Consider the following 15,437-nt stretch of genomic DNA (forward strand, 5'->3'; position numbering starts at 1 on the left):
TATCAAAGTCCAGAATCAGAGGAAGCGAAGGCAGATCATGTTGTTATAGGTAAGGAAAGAAATCAAAGATGACAAGGGCCGGTTCACTCGCCTCCTTGCTTGGCTCGGTTGGATATTCGAGGATTTTGAGTTCGCCAATAACGTCTAGAAGCTAGAAGTGTATGCCGAAACGCAATAAAAATGGATATGGAAGACAAAAGCAGAATGGATGGTAACTGATATCCACAGATAAAGGGGGATCATTGTGAATTCACCATGAAGGAGGTACGGGACCGGTCAATATTAACAGCATAAACTCATCTATTCGTCAAATACACATGTATATGTGGATAGGTGAAGGAAATTGTGCCTGGACGTCAATGTCTTTCACCAGTCATGCTGCTTCGCCTCTCTTTCACTCTCGATTTAAAAAAAAAAATGAAAATAAAAATGAAAATATAAAACGAAAGATTTGCATTATCTTCTTCATTTTATCGAGATCGGGGCCTGGTTGGCACATGGGAGCTTGAAAAGGTATATCAAAAACAGACACGCAAAAAAAAAGGGGAATCCAGGGGCTAGATTGAGGGTTGTATGTGCTTCACATGCATAGGTCCATACATACATCTATATAACAACATACACATCAATTGGGTAGTATAACTTGCAAACAAAAGGGAGGTGTTAAAGTCACATGCATGAACCAATTGCAGGTATTTTTGCTCTTTTAAAATAACAAGAACAAAGCCAAATATCATACAGCGAAACCAAAGGGTGTAAGATGGCACATTGGAAACAGCAAAAAAAAAGGGAGTAATTGTTCAGTATTGTACGCAAGCTGGAAAGAAGAAAACAAATAAAATGGAGTATCCAGAGGGTCCATGGCCCCCCAAAAAATCATGCCATCAATACAACAGGTGGAAATGAAGAAGGAAAGTTGAAAAAAAAAAAAAAAAGAAACAGAAAGATAAAAGAAACAAAGAAACGCCTGTACACTCGGCACGTGCTTGGTAGCTTAAAAAAAAGAAAAAAGAAAAAAAGAGGGGGAAAAATCGGCCCAACAAAGGGGAAACAAAAATCTTCTTAAGAGTGCAAAGGGCCTGGAAAAAGAAGAAGTTAAAAAGAAATAAAAATCACGGATAATGATATCAAAACATGGCTCCCTCCATAGGTACCTTCCTAGGATATTGCGGCAACGCCGGCGAGCTAGAATTCATCAACTGCTGTCTCGCCTTGGCATTCAGATTGCCACCCTCACTCGATATCTTCCGGAGCCTCTGCCGTGGCCGGGGTGGCCTCTTCTCTTCATCTGAAAATATGCTCTGTTCGATGTTGGGCGTTGTCGGATTCGAATACGGCATTGGCGACTGGTCATGCCTATGGTAATCAGAGCCCTTAAACGCGCTGAGGAATGTCTGTGTTGTTGTCTGCCGTCTTCTACGCGGGTTCATGGGTGGAATTGGTGGGGTTGTGGAGCCGTTGCTTAGGCTTGCGCCTGGGGGTAGACCGACTGTGGGTACATTGGAAGTGGAGGAGACGAATTTTGGTTCAGAGATTATAGATTTGTCAATGATCCTTCTGTGTGCATTAAGCCCTTGGATTCGTGGGCTGTTGAGATTACTCATGGGAGGGACGAGGGTTGGCGTGGGCATGGACGATAGGTTCGGTGATGTTTCGTATAGGGGGGGTGTGGTGTTGGCGGAGTAAGGGGTTACTGGAGATGGTCGTGGGGGATTACCGATAAAATTGGCTTGGTTAATTTGAACAGGCATTGGTGGGGTTGGGTCGAAGTGGCTTTGCACGGCTGAGCGGCTATTGCTCCGGAACCTGCCAGAGGCTACAAACGCAGCTCGCTCTGAAGACATATGATCAACGACCTCTTCGGAGGGTCGGGATGAAGAAGGAACGGATGTTGGCACCCATGGAGACTTGGATTCTTCGGCTGTAAAATCGTTTTGGATGGAGCAATTTTCACCTACAGATCCCAGATCATCACGATATCGAGGTTGGCTTTTCGAGCGGCCTGAAACGTCTGAACCGGATCGACCTCTACGCGAGCTCGCATGCGATGAAGGAGATGGTTCGCCATGGAAAGACTCCCCGGAACCGTCTTGGCTCCCTCTCTGCATCGTAGATACCTGCGGCTGCCGGGGTCGAGCGTGATTACGAGACCCAAAAAGGGGGGAGCCTGAACGAGACTCTCTCCCACGGTCACGGAATCTATCCTCATCGTCCCGGATTGTTTCGTTTAAAGGAAGGCTTGGCGAAGATACGCTGTGAGCATTGTCCACACCAAGCATTTTCATAGCTTTGGTCTGGGGTACATCGTGTCGACCAGCCATGGGATTTCTGCCAGTCTTGTTCTTCAGCATCGAAAATGCATTACCGTGTTTGTGAATTGATGAGCCGTAATCTGGGAAACGGTGGCCAAGCGTCGGGCTACTTGACCCGCTTTCGCTCTCCACAAAGCTTTTTAATTTTTCCCGTACCTTTCGTCGCCGTTCAGCGAGCTCGTTGGCAAGTTCTTCCCGCTCCTTCTGTGTATCCGAGCTGCCATCCCTTTGGTGACCGTGTTTGGGCCCATCTTGCCATGGCAGACTCTTAGAAGATGATTCTGTGGGCGATTTTATGCGCATGTCACCCAAACCATGTCTGTCCGGCTTCTGTTGTGGTGAGCTATGTCCCTGACTTCGCAGAGCAGTTGCTTGCCCAAGAATTTGCTTCGCTCTCATAGACATAGACGACAAATCTGGAAGTCCGGGTTCATTAGCGGCTTTCTTCTCCGGACTTTCAGGTTTGCACAGGTCGTCATATTCCCAGGGGTTACTGTGCACGCTGGAAGCATGGTTGGCGTCTCTGGCCGCTCGAGCAAAGGGATTAACTTCCCGAGTGGCTTCCAGAATATTAAGAGGAAGGCCCGGGGAAGGCGGACAGTTCATTGAGGTGTCACTATCATGGCGAAGATGGGTGCGAACCAGTCCGCTCAAACCCAGCCCAGATGGACCAAGTGTAGGGGAATCAGGGGTTTCGCCGATAGGCTCCTCCAGGCTTTCATTCTCGTCTATAGTATTAAGGTCACGGGTTTCGGAATATCGTAGTTCCGGAGTATCGCAGTGAGAACCTTTGGTACGTGAACTTTGGGTGTTCGAGTCAGTGCTAGATCTGACCGCTGGATGTATGTTATCATTATCAAAGGATTGGACAGCTTCAAGTACGTTGTTCAGTGACGGCTCTGCTCCATCCTCGCCTCCACGATCACTTCCGCTTGGGAATGTGCCCTTGATCAGTCGTGGAGGCGATGGTTTGCGGTTACTGCTTGCGGGAGTAGTGGATATCTCCCTGGTGCGTTCACCCTCATCTTGGGGGCCATTGAACTGTGATACTAGGGAATCAACTTTTGAACGGTAGCTGGCATTGGAAACTTGGCGCGAACGTCCAGTGGTCTCCAAATCAGGCACACGGGGTGGTGGCTGTGATGGTGGGGAACAGCGGCGCAATGTGGGGGTGTCTCTGCCCCCATACATTTGAAGTTGCCGCTGCGAGAATTTAATTTCGTCATATTGGGCAGCTGGCTTATTGAACAGTCCCATACCCGTGGCCTTTCCGCGGTCCTCAGGATGAAGAGCGGCCTCTAACGACGTTTGTTCCTCTGATTCGCTAAGTGGGGGGCTCAATGGGGGTAAGCTGGCAAAACCCAGATTTGCAATGGCAGGATTCTCTGGCTCATGTTTTCTGGCAGAATCACCTGGTTTCATAATGGGTTTGGAAGCATATGGGGATGGGCTTGTAGGGCCGGAAGCTAAAGAAGCGTACACTGGAGGCCGGTGTTGAAATTTATCATTTAAAACCGATGAGCTCTTTGACAAAGATCGGCTTATTGGTGAATTGTCATTGGCAGGAGCTCTCTGGCGGCTGAGGCTTTCAAGTCTTGTAAAGGCGGAGGATTGTTGGGTGTTGACCTCAATGCCTTGCCCGTACCGTCGAGTCTTGGTTGGATTACATTCGACTCCCGTTGTTGTTGTTGATGATATGGGGTTAGGGGGCACCTTGGACTTGGGCGGCGGAGAGGCAATCGTCCCTTGACCAGAGTTGCGACGAGCAGAATCAACCGATGTGTTCGAAGTGGATGTGCGATTTCCTGATGGCAGTGAGGCTAACGAGCCGTCCTCTTCCGTATCCTGCTTGGTCTGCTGGATATCCAACTCAAGCTCCGACAGCTGTTCCTTCTCCTTCGCCCTCAGCTTCTGGAAAGCAGATAATGTGACATCGTTTTCATAGACCTGTTTCCCTCCCATTCCACCCCCAACCCCTGAAGCTTCTGAGGCAGATCCACTCCTGGGCGTTGACGTAGAAACGGGGATTTTATAAACCTTTTGCCGCCCGCCAAACAAGTTGTTACCTTCACCTGGCCTTGCTCTGCTCATAACGCTTCCACCGGGAGAAAAATCATCATCAGTGGCATAGCCTCCTTCCCCGGAAGCATACGATCCGCGACCAATGGCAAAGGATGGTCTAGCTGAGCTACCATGGAGAGAAGATATCTCCGCAATGTCGAAGAGAGAATTATTAACTTGGCCAAACACATTGAGTCTCGATGCTCTCTTCGGCGCCAGGACACTGTCGTCATTGGCCTTTCCGATTTTAGAGTTTGGGTCATCCTGCTCCCGCAGCATGCTAAATCGCGCGGATAAGTTTGGCATCAGGAGACTTGTTCTGAAATCGTCTGACGATGGAAGGACTGAGGAGAGGTCGAGCTCAGACTTGGACTCGATTATGGGTTTTTTGGCTCGTTTGAACGGTTTGGCCGTGAACAGCGGGAGCGGTTGGGCATCTTTGTCCTCAGGGACATCTTTGGTCTTCTTACGGTGGGTTCTGAATCGATTCATATTGAAGGATATTTGGGTGTGTGTGTGTGTGTGTGTGTGTGTGTTTGAGCGTGTCTTAGTAAGTTCAAAGGGGAGGGGGGGGGAACCTGTCAAAGGCAAAATTCGATGACGGTTGAAATCAATCAATAAAGAAAGGGAGGAAAATGAGTCGTAGGGTAGACTGGATAGATAACGAATGTGTTCCTCAATGTGTTGTGACCCCAACGTTTACGGCTGGCAGTAGAGGTGAGTGGCAGGGGGGGGTTGGAAAAAGGAGGACCATCAACAACAGAGTTCCTGACTCAAGAGAAGTTCAACAACACTTCATGGAAGCCTGCGGGAACGTGAAGCGGTCGATTGTCAGTTCAGGAGCCATGAGAAATGGGACATATTGAACGAGGGTATCAGGGGTATCCAGATGTAAGAGGCTCAATCTATCGATCTATCGATCAACCGATCAATCGATCCCTCAATCATTCCATGAATATGTATGGAATGAATGATAGGACGGGTTATGGGGGAGTAAAATCGTAACAATGTACGTGATGTGGAAAGTAAGATGGGCATACGCACATGTAATTAAGGTATGTACCAGCACCTGATTCGAAAAATGCGACCAGTGCAATCTTCATGCCTCGAAAATGGCCCCGATCTGTCCAGCGCAGAAGGAAAAGAAGCAAAGTGGGTAGTGTGGTTGCGGCGTCCCACCCCTCAAGCTGATAATGATGGCCTTGGGACGATAAAACACCCCTTGGTTATTCAGTCCACCTTCGGCGAGATATGACGACAAGCTATCTCGATTGAGTATTTGGCTGAGCGAAGTTTAAGACAGACTACGTCGCAACCTGGTCGAGTTTTGGATATAGGAATATGAAAAATGGAGAAAGGGGACGAAAAAAGGGGGGCGGCGAACAGAAAGAAAGGCGAGTTGTAGGAGGTAAAAGTCGATCGAGAAGCAGCCCGGCGATGGTTATGAGTGTCTCTGCAGGTCCCCCCTCAAAGTAGGACAGGAGAGGTCACAAAAGTCCGTCGATATTTAAATTGGAAGTGGGAAATAAAAGAGAGCCTGGCCACGGGAATGTCGAATGGCAGTTGAGAAAGCATAACGGCAGGGTCTTACTCGTCGTTCCTCTCTGGTATTTAGGTGTTTGATGGATGAATTGCGAAGAAGAAAAGAAAGAAGAAAAGAAAAGAAAAAAGAAAAGAAAAGGAGAAAAAGAAACGGATGAGGATTGGGGGATTTGATACAAGTCAATTCAGTCGCTTGGCCAAGTCGGGGGGAAAGAAAAGAAAAAATAATATAAAATAAAATACTCCTCGGGACTTGGAGCCTGGAACTGGCATCGACGATAGAAGCACAGAAGAGTCGCAATTCAGTATACCAATTTTATCAGCAGTTTGGGATACAGAAAAGTACTCTAACAACTACTATATATGTAGGACTCCTTGATGCAGTGCTGCGTAGGGCCTCGATCGCCTTCCTGGCTAGTCAATAAAGATTAATTACAACCAATTTTTTTTTTTTTTTTTTTTTTTTTTATGATTTTCCTCTCTCTTCAACATGTCTTTTTGTTCCCATTTTGTTCTTTTTCGAACAAGTCTCCGCCCACCAGGGATGATGCGAAAATTTCCCCTGTAATTTTACCCCGATGGCTGGGGCTGGCTTTATTTACCGCCGTTTGCCTTAGTCTCCTGGGGCTAACTCCGGAGGGGGTAAAGTCTTCTAACCAAGGGCCAGGAACAAACGAGAGACTTTTGTCCCTTGTATAAATTAGTTTCCAGCGGAAACATTGTTTCTCAAAGGTCTAACTAATTTCATTGAAAGGCAGGACGGGGTATATGGGGACAATGTTAAAAGAAGCACTACCTTAATGTATGCACGGTACATACTATACTATCTATGCCTGGGTTGATTCTTTATCCGGGAGCCTCCTCTTCTGTCAATCCCCTCTTCCCTTGCAGCACCACTGCATACACAACCTTCGCAGATTCGCAGATTCGCAGCGCACAAAAGACATAATGAGCGGAGAGCCACGCCACCGAAGAAGTGCCGAAAGGCCCAAACGCAATCACTGCAGGCAGAACTGGGCGAGCGAATGGCGTACAGAATCATCGCTCTCCCGAGGTCAGCGTTTGTTTGATTCGTGAACCCTGCTCGTCAGGTGCAGCCCTCGGGCCTTCGCATGGGAAATCTATCATATAATTACAAAGGAAACAAAATCTGTTTCATGACTTCACACACCGCAGAAAGGATGCTGCTAAGGAATTAACTGGGCTGCTGCGAAGCCGTTGTTGGTTGGACTAATACTCCGTACCCGGTATGGACCTTTTATAACTTATCAGACAATAAAGAGTGGGTGAAATTGCTGTACAGTTTAGCAAGTAATCTGCATACAAATATTTGTAAATGTATAAATGTAGAATCAGGACATATCTTAATTGTCAATCAACTATCTCAAAATAGCTCAATTTAATAAGAAATTAATATAGAAAAAAAAAACATCATTCAAACATACAGAAATCATTCAAATTATAAATATAGTGAGCATAGTGAGGCCAGATGAAAGAATATGATGTTTGAAATTCAAAAATTAACCAGAAGGCTAAGCATCATAATGGTGGCTAGTGTGCTTCATCTAACTCCCGTAAGCTTGGTCTTTGGTCCTTGGCCCTCGGGAAGTTGGAGAAGATGACAGGACGTTCGGATAGGCAGACACTTCTGTTTCAAGGTGAACCAACGCTAGAAAGCCATCAGTTTTGCGATCTGGCAGCCCTGGATGTTGATACGTTGGAAAGTGATGGAATTTGCTCCACAGAACCCCCCCATTGGCGCTTTGGCAGCTTTTGTGCCGCTGAGTCTAGAGATAGATCCCCCCATTCATGCCTAGGCATGAATCAAAACGACAAACATAAACACTGGAGGTGTGCATTCATCATCTGGATTTTTTTTTTTTTTTTTATTTCCCCTGGCGGTTAGTATTGCTGCATGCTCAATGCAAAACATATGCAGATGAATGTTTCCCGACTCCCCCAGACGAGTAAGTTCGTTTCCTCAATAAAATAGTTGGATATCTGATTTCTGCTCTTCAAAGAGGTTGAAACATTGGGTTTACACGGCTGCCTGCGTCCCACCTATCGTGGGGTGGCGGTCTCCAGGCACAGTGTGAGACCATAATCGAGGCTGGATTATGGATTGCGAGAGAGAACAGAAGCGACTGATTTCATTCATGTCGAGCAACAGTACTTCGTCGTGTTTGCAGTTTGTTCTCCGATGGGAAAAGGGCTCAATCAAATCGGACCTCAGATCCAACACCAGACAGACAGACACCTGGGCCGTTCATGTCTGTATCTGGTCAGACATGTGCGAATGATAAGCCGCGGTGTAACCAACAACCTTGAAGATTTTCGACCAAGGAGACAATTAATATTAAATGAGTTGCATATCAACGGCGGTTCCCCTATTGATATATATCTATATCTATATAAAGAGTGTGTCGGCAGCCCACTCATTTATTCATATATATTTATAGCATCCATGTCTCATGCCATAGCACATCTGCTAGCTTCCGTTATGAAAGTGATGGACACGCGGCTGAGCGTAACCCGAAGAAGAAGAAGAAGAAGAAGAAGAAGAAGAAGAAGAAGAAGAAGAAGTGAAGATGTCATCTCTCTACAACTAGATGCGTAGATGCTGACGGAAAAAAGAACCTTCGCCGAACCTTGGGAGGGTCAGGCCGCTTCCCCTGGCTAGTCCTCTCTGGGGCTAGTGTGTATTTCCGTACGGTAAAGAAAGTTAGTGTGTGACTGGCGCTCCAAAGTACCAGACGAGCGGGCCGCGGCGTGCCCGGGCTGACGCAACCCTAAGAACTAACTAGTTCGTTACGGTATCTGAGCAGGTGGGTTTTGCTGGTAATTTCCATACAGAGTCTACGGGCCTGTTCGGATCTTAACATCATCGCTGACACCCGTTTCCAAGGATAATTAAAGCCGTCAGATCGATCAGTTTTCTTATCTCACCTCACGCTCGATCGCCACTCAAATTACAATGACGAACCATCATCTCCTGTTCAGAACCTTAAGTCAACTAATGCTGACTTACGGATTAATTCCTCCTCTCTAAGAACTTGCGCGATTTCGATTACAGCGGGCGATGGAAGAGAGTATCTTCGGCTTAGGGCAAAACAAAGTCAAACTCCCCCACCTGCTTTCCTGCTTTCCTGTTTTCCTGGAGGTCCCACGCTATTTTTGATTCAGGCCGAAAAACGGAATTGTCCACTCGTTGACTCTGGAGGAATCATTTCGAGTTTCGATACGTCGCTCAGTAATCAGCCAGTCACAGCCTCAAGAGTATTAGCCAAAGAGTGATTTGACGGGTTCAAAAGCCACTCCCCTAACCCTGGAGTTGCAGTTTCATATTCCAGGTGAGCCATTAAGAGGATTGGTCATGGCCATTGTTCTGGGCCCTCATTCCCTGCTTCCTGAGCATGAAGCCCGTAACTCCTTTTTCTCTCTCACGGATTGGTTGGTGTGATGCCTGTCATCGTCACCAAAAACCTACAAATATTCCATGGCATATTCCGGAGGGGTTGGAGGACATGGATCGATGGAATGGCTCCGTGAAGAATAATTGATGTCTTTATTCTTTTTGCACTTGGATTGGTGATAAACCTCATGCACGATCAGATTCGCTTCCGCAACTTCCTGCCGACCAACTGATGGACCCTTGGAAAAACCCGCAAAAACTACAGAGTATAGTACAAGCAAGAAATAATAAGACCAAAGTTGGCAAAAATCCTGTTCAAAAACTAAGCAGGGAATAGAGAAGAGAACAGCCCTCCCAGGCAAGCCCGGTTTTCCTACCTTTGCTCCCACTTCATAGCAGAAACGGCTGCATGCGGTCACACTTGTTCACAATTTCAGCAGGTAACCATGTTCCTGTATGTACAATTAGGTTTCCAAGTTAGCCAACGGTCAAAAAGCGAAGCTTATATATTGCTAGAATCCAAGGGTTTGCCTAAATCTTGGTCTGATTCGGATTTCTTGTTTTCTCTTCGCTTTCCCTTTTCATCTGTTTCTCCTTGGACCTGACATTATGGGAGCGGATGTATTTTTCTTGTGAAAAATTCATCCATATTGCCAATGGCCATCGGGTTAATATAGACGCTGTGTGAAAGTTTTATCTTGCCATCACACCCTGATGGGTGATTAGTGAAGAACTACTTAGTACTTTCCTCCAGTTTTCCCTCTACAACGGGGTGAGTGCAAGAATGCCATGATGCAATTGCCCCCCTTGGCAGTTACATCTTGCTTGTCATAGTATGCTTATGTTATATGCCTGAAATAGCCAGAACACTCTGTGTTTAGCCTCATGGATGCCCCAATGGCATCGAATGAAAACGAATCGGCGATTCCACAGTTGGTGTACGCTTTTAATTTCACAACAATGATACTCGGGGGCGGATATTTTCTCATATGTCCCCATGAAGAAGTCGTGGGGATAACGTGAAGGAGGAACTGACTACTTTCAGTCCTGCATTGATTGATTCACCCTTTTGTTGTCGCCCTTTTCGTTTTTCATCTATCTTCCTTCTTGTTTCGCACCTGTTGGTTAAACACTCAGACATTAGACCAGCGGGACGGTATTTTTCGGAGTAGAAATGCAACAAGCACCCTGTGCAAGGGCTACAGAAACTGGGCCGGCATATATTATGAATATACTGGAAGCTGTGCAGGACCATGGGGCCTGAATCTCACTCTGTACTCCTCTCGAGTCCGGGGATCAAACCGAGTTGTTCCCCCACAGAACCGCAGATCAGGGATCTACATCCGCCAGCCGCCTTATCCAAGAAAACTGAGCCACGCCTCACGGGGAAGAGAGTTACACAGCAAAGAAGAAGAAATTACGAGCAGTTCATCGCCACGATAACATTCATCTTTGATACAACATCATCTCTCATCCGATGCAGCTTCAGTCATGGAATCTATGTTGAGAAATCCCAAGCAAACCATCTATTGACCATCTCCTGTCAGGAACCTACACGGCTACGGAACAGTAGCACGGCTTTATTTCGACTCTTAAAAAAGATTGAATCCACTACTTTTCATTTCACTTCCATTCCTTGTGTCAGGCTGTTCTGTTTTACAGACCGTAGCGAATGCTGTCTGAAAGATTGTAACGGAAGGAGAGAATACAAACATCCTGTCTACAACCTGGGTTCAAGGACATCCATCTCAAAGTGAAAATCGATTTGTCCTTCAAAAAGCACTATTTTCTCTATTCATGACAAGTTCACCCTACATCTTCACGCTTGGGCACCGGGATCTCCAAAGTCTCTTCGCGAAGCCACAGTCCAATGACTCAAAAGCACTACGATTTCAAATATTTTGTTGTAGAAGACATCTCGATTCTTCCTGGGAAGAAATCCCCTTTCATCCATTGATCAGCAATCTGAATAGTTGATCTAATAAGCAATTCCCGATTATTATTATTAGTAACCCCTCGCTAATCGCCATTGGAAGGAAAGCTTAACCGCTTCCCGGCCCTGGATCTTAGATTTGTGCCACACAAGGTGGTTCAGAAAGAGGAGCAAAGAAACGCATGTACATACAATGAGGTTCTGTTGACACTTGCCTGGTTTCCATGATGTGAGATTTTTTTTTTTTTTTTTTTTTTCCTTAGTGGGGCGTTTGACGTGACAAGGGTCCAGTTTGGAGCTCAATTACGGAGACTAGTGGATACAAACCATCGCAGGAATAAACCTAACTATCCATGGATAATTATGCATAATGGAAGATTCACCTTGGAACCAATGACTGATCAAATAAAATCCCTCTGATCAAGGAATATCTCCCAAGAATACGGCACACTGATTAAATTCTATATTAAAGCGATGTACATCTATATAAACCAAGCAAGCACCGAAAAAAGAGAAAATAGAGATGTGCAGAAACCCACACAGCAATCCCCCATGCGCACCACAATTTCCCACTCCGCATCGTCTCCCTCCTATGACGCCATGACGCCATGACACCATGACGCCATGACGTCATCACGGACAGTCCTCAAACTCGCAATGAAGTAAAGCCCACGTATCATTATAGAAGTGCGCAGAACGAATTGAGCATTATATGTTCCAATGTAAATTAATGAGAGTTTCTTTCACACAAAGCGAGAAGAAGATTAACAAAGGAGCAACGTGGGGGGTTGGATGAGCTAGTCCTAAACGAGGCTAGCGTATCCCTTAACAGGACTAGCGTGGAAGAAGAAAGAGCTTCTACGGTTCTTCTGCCACGGTAATCTCTCATTGGCCGTTGTGTTTCTGCCGCTGGTTGAACTCAACCGGATCCCCCCCCTCTTCCCTTGAGGGAAACGGTTCAACCCCCTCTGGTAAAAAGGGGACCCCGGAGAGGGATAATATGTATCTCCCCCCCCCCCCCCCCCCCCCCCCCGCCGCTAGCAATTAGTTAATCCTCGGAATATCCATTCTTAGATCAAAACCGGAAAAGGAGATCCTCCGATCTAATTCCAGAAATAACGACGAAACTGGCTCGCTCCAGAAGCATATTTGTTTTGTTTTTTTATTTACATCTCTCTCTCTACAACTTGGGTCAAGGATCCACGACCGGGTTTGCGGGGCTGAGCTCTACACATATACACCCATCCTTTCAACAACACACGTCCCAGATATCGCATTATACCAGGTTCCGCCCATAGGGGTTACTGACAGCCATTGACATAAGCCACCGTGAAACCAGAATCTCAAACATGGCGAACCCCCGTGTGCTCCTCTTAGGCGGGCACGGTAAAATTGCCCTCTTTCTCACACCCCTCCTCCTCGATCGCTCCTGGGATGTAACCAGTGCAATTCGCAACCCAGAGCAGACCAGAGATATCCTGAAACTGGGCAAAGGAAAGAAGGGCAGAGTCGAAGTGTCTGTTTCCAGCCTCGACGACGTGAAGAGCGCCGACGATGCAAAAGCAATAATCGAACGCGTGAAGCCGAATTATATCGTCTGGGCAGCTGGTATGCTTTTCCATTGTATCATTCTTTTTTTCCCATTCGCTCTTCACTCGTTCATAGAGACACTTTTACCTCCTGATTAAACTGGCCCAAAGAGCTACAAGGTCCGCTAACCCGACATATTCAATCATCCAGGCGCTGGCGGCAAAGGCGATCCGCTCCGTACCTACACCATCGACCGTGACGCAGCCAAACACTTCATAACAGCCGCCTTCAACGACCCCGCCATCACCAAATTCCTCCTAATCTCCCACATCGGCAGCAGACGCAAGCAGCCCTCCTGGCTCTCCGCAGAAACCTGGAAGCACTTCGAGCACATAAACCAAGACGTGCTACCAGATTACTACCAGGCAAAGCTAGCGGCGGACGAGTACTTTACCGTCATGGCGCGCAAGCGGGCAGAGATGGATGACCAGCTCGGCCGCAAGGGGGACCAGAGGTTCCAGGCCATCCTGCTTAGGCCGGGAGCGCTGATGGATGCGCCTGCGACGTGGAAGGTGGAGTTGGGGAAGACGAAGGAGGTGTACTTGGAGGGCGGGGTGGCGGCCAATGTCAGTCGGGAGGATGTGGCTATTGTTGCGGATCGGCTGCTGGCTAGGGGCGACACGCGGGGTTGGTTGGATTTGCTGGGTGGGGATGACGATGTGGATGAGGCGGTGGAGATGGTGGTGAGGGACCGGGTGGATGCGGTGGATGGGGAGGATTTCAACATGATGTGTGAGGCGATTAAATTGTGAAGCGGATCAGTTGGTTTAGCCGAGGGTGCCTTTCTTTTTATTTTTATTTTTTTCTTTTTATCTTTTTCTTTTTTATTTTTTTTATTATTCTCATTTATATATATTTCATTGGACATTTTTAGATATGGGATTGGCCGATCTCGGGGTTGTGGGGGGGGGGGGGGGGGGGCTGGGGGTTGCGTTTCTTTCCATGTTGGGATTATATTATTTCCTTCTGGGTTGTTGAAGAGATGTCTCGACATGTCCATATAACTAATTAACTAGTTAGTTAGCTAGCAAAATGATGACATAATTCACCAGCTCAATGATAACTACTTGATGAAAACCTAACATGTTATAGATAGATCGGATATCACATTAAATAATATGGTGTACAATAACAGCTGTCTTTGCATCTTATATTTTGTTCCATAATGGAAATACACCTGAGGTCTCTAAGAGGAATTCATAAAACATAAAACGCTTTCAAGTGTGACAGGGTTTACAGATACAAGTTGATAACCATTCCCCTCTTGAAAGAGGGGAAATAATAATAATAATAAAAAAAAATCGTATGCTTGAAGCTTGGAATAGAAAAAAAAAAAAAAAAAAAAAATTATGCCCGAACGTACATCAGACGCCCCTCCATATGCCTTGCCATGCCATCCCATCCAGGTTGCCGTGGGCGAAGTATATGCCATACAAGGAAGACTGTGAAAAATACATCTAAATAAAAACACAAAAAGAGGAACAGGGTAGTTATCCCTGCAAACTAACAAGAGACGCCAGCTGTGGTAGCTTTAGCTTAACCCCATATGGGCATCATCACCCAGACCCCATCCCCTCTCCGCTCTCTCCGCCACCCCACCGGGCCGACTACCAAACCGATCCGCCATATTTTCGGCCTCCTCAATTTCCTGATCGCGCAAGCTCTTACTTAAGCTCTCCCCATCCGTATCAACCATGGCGCTGCTGGTTTTGCTGCGCCGACGGGAGGTCAAGCTGTTTCTACTGCTACCGCTACCCCCATTGTCAAAACTGTATGTGCGTGGGAAAGAGCTGCTGTAGGAGGTGGCACGAACGTTTGGAATGCTCGACGACGGCTGCTTCGCCGTCGTACCTGAATCTGCGCCTGTTGCAAGTGCCGTTGACAATGAGTCGCTATTTGTCAAAGGTAAACTAGATGCGGAGCCGGGAGGGGACGCTAGGGCTTTTGACAGCTCGCTGCTGCCGAACCATCGTCGTTGGCGGGGTTTGCGAGAGTCAGATGGTGGAGAGGTCCTCCCCTCCGTATCGGAAATATCATCGTCGCCCTTGGAGTTGTTCGTCTGTGGCAGGGAAGACGATGATCCCTGTTCTTCGGTGGACGATGGTGGTGGAGTGCTTTCCGTGCTGGGAGTTATTTCGACGAGTTCGGCATCCCGACACCATTTCCGGCGTCTTGTGTACCGGCCCCAGCCATCTTTGCCACGACGGCCATCGCTCCACTATGGTAAAACATTTAGCAATGAGGCATGTAGGATAAATATATGCAACTAGGAGGAACGACGTTGATAACACCCATAGCCATATGTTTCGTAGCAAGGTCTGAATGACAAATAATTTCTTCTCACCTTACTGTCGTAATATATCCAACCCTCATCATTGTCTGAGTTACCTCCACTATCTTTTTGAGACGATTTGGGAGACCGTTTACTGGAGACTTCAGATGGAACGGTATCGATGCGCCATTCGCTCCCGGGTACCCATCTCCATTTCGCATTTCCGCCTTCAACTTCAGGTAGTTCGAAGTCGTCAATCGACGGAGCAGGGTTGAGATGTTCATCTGTCCATGCAGCGCGTTCGTATGCGAAGAG

At 47.0% G+C, this 15,437-nt stretch overlaps 3 protein-coding genes across 3 annotated transcripts; 1 reads left to right on the top strand and 2 right to left on the bottom strand.

Moving 5' to 3' along the window:
* Positions 1-1,127: 1,127 nt before the first annotated feature.
* Positions 1,128-4,865, bottom strand: PADG_00363 (uncharacterized protein; the record flags this gene model as incomplete). The annotated part of the gene is made up of 1 exon (XM_010757495.1): positions 1,128-4,865. One exon carries the CDS (start codon positions 4,863-4,865, stop codon positions 1,128-1,130), a length of 3,738 nt encoding a protein of 1,245 aa, XP_010755797.1.
* A 7,744-nt stretch (positions 4,866-12,609) lies between these two features.
* Positions 12,610-13,602, top strand: PADG_00366 (uncharacterized protein; the record flags this gene model as incomplete). The annotated part of the gene is made up of 2 exons (XM_010757496.1): positions 12,610-12,868; positions 13,001-13,602. The coding sequence occupies 2 exons, from the start codon at positions 12,610-12,612 to the stop codon at positions 13,600-13,602; spliced, it is 861 nt and encodes a 286-aa protein (XP_010755798.1).
* A 779-nt stretch (positions 13,603-14,381) lies between these two features.
* On the bottom strand, positions 14,382-15,406 carry PADG_11087 (uncharacterized protein; the record flags this gene model as incomplete). The annotated part of the gene is made up of 2 exons (XM_010758386.1): positions 14,382-15,068; positions 15,200-15,406. 2 exons carry the CDS (start codon positions 15,404-15,406, stop codon positions 14,382-14,384), a joined length of 894 nt encoding a protein of 297 aa, XP_010756688.1.
* Positions 15,407-15,437: the final 31 nt, after the last annotated feature.

Source organism: Paracoccidioides brasiliensis, assembly GCF_000150735.1.
Source record: "Paracoccidioides brasiliensis Pb18 unplaced genomic scaffold supercont2.1, whole genome shotgun sequence".
In the NCBI taxonomy this organism is placed as follows: Eukaryota; Fungi; Ascomycota; class Eurotiomycetes; order Onygenales; family Ajellomycetaceae; genus Paracoccidioides; species Paracoccidioides brasiliensis.